Source organism: Nanorana parkeri, unplaced genomic scaffold, assembly GCF_000935625.1.
Source record: "Nanorana parkeri isolate BGI_ZX_2015 unplaced genomic scaffold, ASM93562v1 scaffold586, whole genome shotgun sequence".
Taxonomy (NCBI): Eukaryota; Metazoa; Chordata; class Amphibia; order Anura; family Dicroglossidae; genus Nanorana; species Nanorana parkeri.
In genome coordinates this window covers 1,047,863-1,054,634 of record NW_017306854.1, presented here as the reverse complement: position 1 = coordinate 1,054,634, position 6,772 = coordinate 1,047,863, and the positions used below count along the sequence as shown (strand labels likewise).

The following is a 6,772-nucleotide window of genomic DNA, read 5'->3' as shown; positions in this document are numbered from 1 at the left end:
TATATCTCTATATATATAGATAGATATATATCTATATATCTATATATCTATAGATATATTGATATATTGATATATATCTATCTATATATATAGTGTAAATAGGGACAGAGGCTGTTACCCTTCATTTTTCTATCCAAAATAAAAATAAAAATTGTCTAGAGTTAATTTGAACATAAATAAACTTGTTTTTACTTACAACTTGTATAAGTACCGGTTGTGATATCACCTTCCTGTCATCCTATCAGGTGTATTAATTGCAGGAGTGTACAGCGGTTTGGTAGACTGAACATTTTACATATGTGTATTTCAACTCTGTACACTTGTGTTTTCCTGCAGTTCAGCTTTAATAATTATAAAAAAAAGAGCAATATGCTCATATCCCTGATTTTTTTAAACCTACATTTTAATTCCACATTTTTAAAACATAGTTAAAGTATATAATTTGGCTTTTACAAGCAGAACATAGTTTGCACAAGTAAAGAACTAAACCTCTGCAGATCTGCCATCTGTTCATACAAGTACAAACACTTCTTGTTAAAGTCATCTTTCTTTTCTTTTCCAGGTGGTACCAATTTCACTTCTTTAAATTGTAGTTTCATTTTATCACTTTTACATTAAGTGAAGTTACATTACATTTAATGAGCAGCTACTTTCTTTGAAAATAACACTCAACCCCTGTAGCATTAGGGACAATAATGAAGACTGACATGAGAGCAGATACATGCCATGTGTGTTTTATATTTCCATACAAAAGTGGCTATTGGTAGCATTGCATGCCTTAAAGTGTATCTAAACCTAAAAACAAAAATGTAACATATTGCAGTTTACCAGTCCATAGATGGCTACTTTAGTTCTCATTTACAGTGTCAATGTCTCTTCCTGTGAGATAAAAAAACAATTGTATCTCTATTTTGTAAACTACTAATTCCATCAACAACCATGTAATGGAAATGCACAAAGGCAGACTTGTTTGAAGTCCAACCTGTGTGACAACCAGGACCACCTCCGTAGATACAGTAGATAAGTGAGTATAGGCAAAGTATGTTGTTCGCAGGATCACTAGGTGAATATAAAGTGAAAAAAACCTTAAAAAAAGAAAATTAATGCAGCCAACGCATTTTCAGGACTGGTAAGCTACCATATATCACTTTGTTTTTTATGGTTTAGTTACAGTTTAAGAGAACTTCCGTACAATGTTCTTATTTAACAATCATTGCTGAGATTCGGTTATTGCATAGAAAAGTACAAATAAAATTCCCTCTGTCAGTAGCATCTGTTGTAATCTTACAAGTGTGTATTTCCACTAAGGTGTAATAAGCCTGGCTGCTTAGTTTTGGTCTCACTCTCTATCTACCACCTTGATCCGATAGATTATATATTTCTGGAAGAACAATATAGACATGACAGAACAGTCTGTTCTGTTGTCTACTAGCATTTTCCACATTAGACTGCAGACTTTCAGATCTAATGTAATAAGTAATTCATGAAAACAAACTGGCAGACTTTAATGTCCAACTATGGCCAAAACTTTTACTTTAAGCATAACTACTTTGTTTTCTTCATTTTGGATAGAATAAAGGAGAGTTAAAACTGATGTTAGTTTTGTCCCTTCATTTCCTGTCTTGTAGACTTAACAGGTAAGCGGGTATCTTTCAAATGTATCTTAGACAGTTGTCATAGGAACAAATGTACCCACTGGAAGAGTTCCTCTCTACTCCTGTTGTAGTGGCAACTCAAAGTTTTGGATGTATCCTCAATTTGATTCCTGGTGACATTGATGAGGCCCCCTTTCTCAAGTTGAAAATTTATGCAAGAAACTACATGTCTATTTATTTATCCATATATGAACCACCTGTGTGACAATTTGACCCATACAGGGTCTGTTACTCACCCATAAAGTATTTAAAAAGTATGCACTTCCTTAACTTCAATTTCTGATAAAATTGTGTCATAAAGATCAGTTGCTGTAGCTATCATTATGGGCTGCATAGCTCCGCAGCAGCATCAAAATGTTGCAATAATCAGGCTCTTAAAAGACCTCCCATTTGTGTCCCTGACTCAATATGGAAAACAATTTGCACTTCAGTCACAGGAAGTGAGCTTAATGTATAGTAACTGAAAGTGACTTGTAGTTAATGCAAATAAAATGTGTCAACAGTCTGGTCGTTTCACATTTTGATGATGCTAAGTAGCCCATTATGATAGCTACAGCAACTGATCTTTCTGATATGATACTGTGAACAATTGTATTTGGAGCGGTGCACACTTTTTGAATTTTTTTTGAATGGGCCATTACCAGACCCTGCATGGGCAATCAACTTGTCACTCAAGTGGTGTGAGTTGTATTTAGATGTGGATATATAAATAGATGTGTAGTTTATTTCATAAATGCCTGATACCTTGAGAAAGGGGCTTCCGTGCCATTGAAAAGTGGGTGGTTTTTGTTCTTTTCTTTGCACTTCTTTGTCATTTTTGTTTTTTTACCTTAGTAAACATCTGAAGCTCTAACTGTTTGCATACTGACCACTTTTGTTATTGGATTTAAACAATATCATCATGGGCCACCTGCCAGCTGGCGTAAAATGGTACATGTGCTGGATGGATTTTCCTCCAGCAATAAATACCTGACAGCTGTTCCAACCCCTTAACATTCTACTCAAATCTTAAAGAAAAAAACATTTGCCTTTGGTTATACTTTTCGATAGAACAGCCTGTCTGTCCAACACTGCATCTCAAGTTTTTGCATAGATGATGCAAGGCCACATTTATGTGAGTTGGCTGACAACTTGGGTGGTCTTGCCAAAACCATTTGACTTGACAAACTTTGATTGAACAATCAAAGGAGCCAGGCAAAAAAAGCCCACAAAACAGTGGTTGCAGCTATTCAGCTGCAGTCACTATTCTGGTTTTCTGACAGCTGTGGGTGTCTGGTGTCCAAATATAATAGCTGGCAGGGCAAATTTGTTCATCCATGCTGTTTAATATGAATGGGGAAATCAAGTGACTTCTCTGAACAAAATACATTTTACCTGTACGGCCAGTTTAAGCCTTGCACCATATGGAAAACTGCTTTTTAGTGTCCAGTTAGGCTTAATTTAGATGAATCTTCAACTAAGTCAATTTATTTGTCTTTATTCACAACCTGACTTATTTTGTTTACTTTCCCATTTATCTAATTATTTTAAAGGCTTTTTATTACGATTATTTCTTCAGTATCATCCATGGCTTCTTTATTCATTGTTATTAATTCACACCAGTAGCTGTCTGGAACAAGATGTAAGCTATTTATTTTGTACCTAAGAATTTATAGTAATGACAAAATCGATATTCATTTTATTAAGAACATGATGCATGCAGTTATTTTTTCAATGTCACAGTGTAATCTTTTCTAGTTCAGACTGATTTTGTTGTTATAGAAGCCCTTTTCAGTTATTGCAATGAAACAAAAGAGCCCTGTATGCTGTTACAGTATGCAGACATTTAATTTGTGTTAAAGATACATTTTTTTCTCTACAAAATGTTTTAACCTTTCTAAAGAGAATGGGGATCTGTGCAATAACAACATGATTAATGGGATGACAAAGGTCATATTAACAAACCATTCCTATGTTTTATTACAAAGCTATTTTCAAGACTTGTTAAATTAAATAGAAATGTATTTTTGAAATACCCAGCTTTAGTTCTTTCAGAAATTCATCTTAATGAGTAATCTTAAAACCTGAGAAAATATATCCAAAAGGTTATATATGCAAATTCTCTACGGAAATTAACGGACAATTTTAATCTGATAATTGTCCCAAAGTATGGACACTAATCACCAAGTAACTTATCATTTTTATTATTCAACTGATTAAAATTATTTATATGCAGACTGTTAGTAATGTCATACATTTGACAGTCTGAGTGAGAACATTCATGTCACTTCACTTTCAATTTTACTTTATGAATGTCTATAAATGTGTAATAATTGGCTTTATTTTATTTGAAATTGTATTTTCTCAGCAGAAAGGCACTAGAAAATATAGTCTGAAACTTGTACTTTACATTTTCAAGGTCAGTCTAGCTACTTCAATACATGCTTGAATGGTAACGTGAAGAAAGAAGTAGATGACTTATTTGTTTGCTATTTGTAGTTGGGGACATCTGTAGTTGATCAAGGAATACTGTGAATAGAAATACACTTTTAAAGAAAGAAACTGAAAAAAATGCAGGGATAACATAATCTTAAAAAGTATTTCTTTAATGGAATACTTAGAATTAGCAATAACTGCAAGATAGCAACAACAATATCATGTGTGTTTCTCACCCATCATTTTCCGCATCCATCATAATTCTGCTCAATTTTCATGCATATTGGTAACAAACAAAGAGAACTAAAAGGTCAGAAAAAGTAAATAAAGTAGGGTTTTGCCAGGTATAATTAATTGGAGTCACTACAAATGATGACCTCCACTTATACAATAGCCACTGTCACCTTTCCAAGGCAAGGTGACAGTGTCCGTAGCAAGGGTGCCCCCATATACTTATACCTTACCTGCACTCCCTCACAGCTCCTTGCATCTCTGTGGCTAGCTCTGAGATCAGCTGTGTTGGCCACTTGGTTAAAAGGTGCACCTCCCTACCTGGAAGTATGCTGCAATGAAGTGAAATTTTGCCACAATCACTCTGCTCAATACTAATCAGCTGTATTTTTTTCTTGACCTGCTTAGTAAAATGTTTGCCTTTTCCCCATTGATATGACTTTAACCTTTTACATAAATCAAGGATCATCTGTACATTGCCCAGCTGAAGGAGATTAAGTTCACCAAAACGAAATAATGTATACAAGCTGTGAAAAGTTGTTCTGAATCATACCCATGAACAACAACAAAAAATTGCAACTGATTAATAGCAAACTCCATGGCCACAGTTAGAGCGCAACTTATACATACAGTATATCTTAGTGACTAATTAGTTTGCATGCTGGACAAAGCTCTTTGAGTTACTTAGTTTATTGAATTTCTGTCTAAGATAGTCACTGGATACTTAAATGACAATTGACACACTTGCTGTTAACAGTCTTTGCTTCATTTTCCCTGCTGGATAGTTCTCTTAATTAAAATAATGTAACATGTCATGTTCATGGTTCTCATGTTAATGTTATTAGCAAAGTCTGTGGTCACTTTGTCACTTTGTCATTTTTGGCATTCATTGACTTAATGCTTTCTGTATACAATGGTAATTAAACATAGCATAATTTTTTCATTTTAGCTTGGATTCAAGATCATCGGCTTAATTCACAAAGCTTTAACACAAGTATACGGGTCTTTAATTTAGCCATGTGACTAGTTTTTTAAATTTCATTGGTATCAGCTAAAAAATAACTAACATTTGTGAAAATATATATTAAACCAAATACAATCCTATTTTGCAAGTAATCACTGAAATTTAATTTGAATAAAAATTGTGTGGTATGTGATATGTGGATTCAGAACGACAGAGATAAGCACGATGTAGTGGATCTTACATTATTTGTTCATAGCATTTGGGAGATTTAGGATATCAGTAGCGTTTGAGAAATAGGTATGTTTAATAACACATAAAACATACATACGTTCAGAAAATTATCCTTTTCTTTTCTTACTAAGGCAGAATGGTCCTAAATCAAATTGCAGAGATTTTTATTTGTGTAGCAAAATCTTTAAGGGCGATAGCAAATTCTACACTAAATGGGCAAAATATTTCAGCAGTGCTCTAATTGGTTGCACTTCTAAAAATCAGAGCATGTGTGACCAGGAATGTGAACAGATGTATGGCAATCCAGCACTCGGGATTACAGTTAAAATATTTGTTGATTTTGTTTACATATATTTACATAGTAAAACACACAGGTCCATCTATTCCAACCTAAGGTAATAATATCACCACTAAGCGAATTACTTATGGCTGCATTAGCTGGAGTTGCAAGCAGGTGGGTGAGCTGGTCAAATTGGTAATTTTGTTTGCCCATTCACCAATTTACAAACAGGCTAGGTTTAGGACAAATACAAGCTCCTCCCTATTGCTGAGTCAAGCAGCAGACTACAAATAGGTCCTATGATAATTCAACTTTATCTTAACTCTACCTGTTTGGAGTTCATACCATTTGTTTATTCAGAAACCTAGACCATCTCAGAAAATCAGAAAACCAGTAAGCATACATGATAACTGACATGTTTTTGTGTTAAAATATAAAGCTTAGGTACATAGTAATTACCTACTATATTTATTGTGTCTTCACCAGCTGTTGGTCTTACTGCCTGCCCAGAACCACTTTTGCCAATGAATGGTATTAAAAATGGGGATCGCTACATGGTTAATGATGTAGTCTCTTTTCAGTGTGAACCTGGCTACACATTACAGGTAGGTAGGTCAACTTAGTAAGTATTCACCTATTAAATATTTGTTATTAAAAAAAGCAAAACAATGTTGTAAAGATCCTATCACTAGAGTTCATGTGTTATACTAAATGGATATATAAATGTAAAGGTAATACCATTTTTGATAGTCGTTAATAATAAATTGGGCTGGACAGGTACCACATCTGTGTAACCATAAATATTTTAAAGTCATTGTTTGGACTTGTTCTGCTTCCGTGGGAGAGAATGGCAATATTTCTAAAAGGATCATATACTTTGCAGCATCAAGTCTGTATACATGCCTTGAACATATTTTCAGTGTACATATACATAAGACATCTATGTACTGTTTTTGCATTATATTTACATATATATATATATATACACATATATAT

At 33.8% G+C, this 6,772-nt stretch overlaps 1 protein-coding gene across 1 annotated transcript in view; it reads left to right on the top strand.

Annotated features, from left to right (window-relative positions):
- CSMD1 (CUB and Sushi multiple domains 1) overlaps positions 1-6,772 on the top strand; it is an 880,549-nt gene that overhangs the window by 742,975 nt on the left and 130,802 nt on the right. Inside the window, exon 37 of the mRNA XM_018562582.1 lies at positions 6,263-6,381. Coding sequence (XP_018418084.1) covers positions 6,263-6,381 — 119 coding nt within the window. The remainder of the gene's footprint in view (positions 1-6,262; positions 6,382-6,772) is intronic.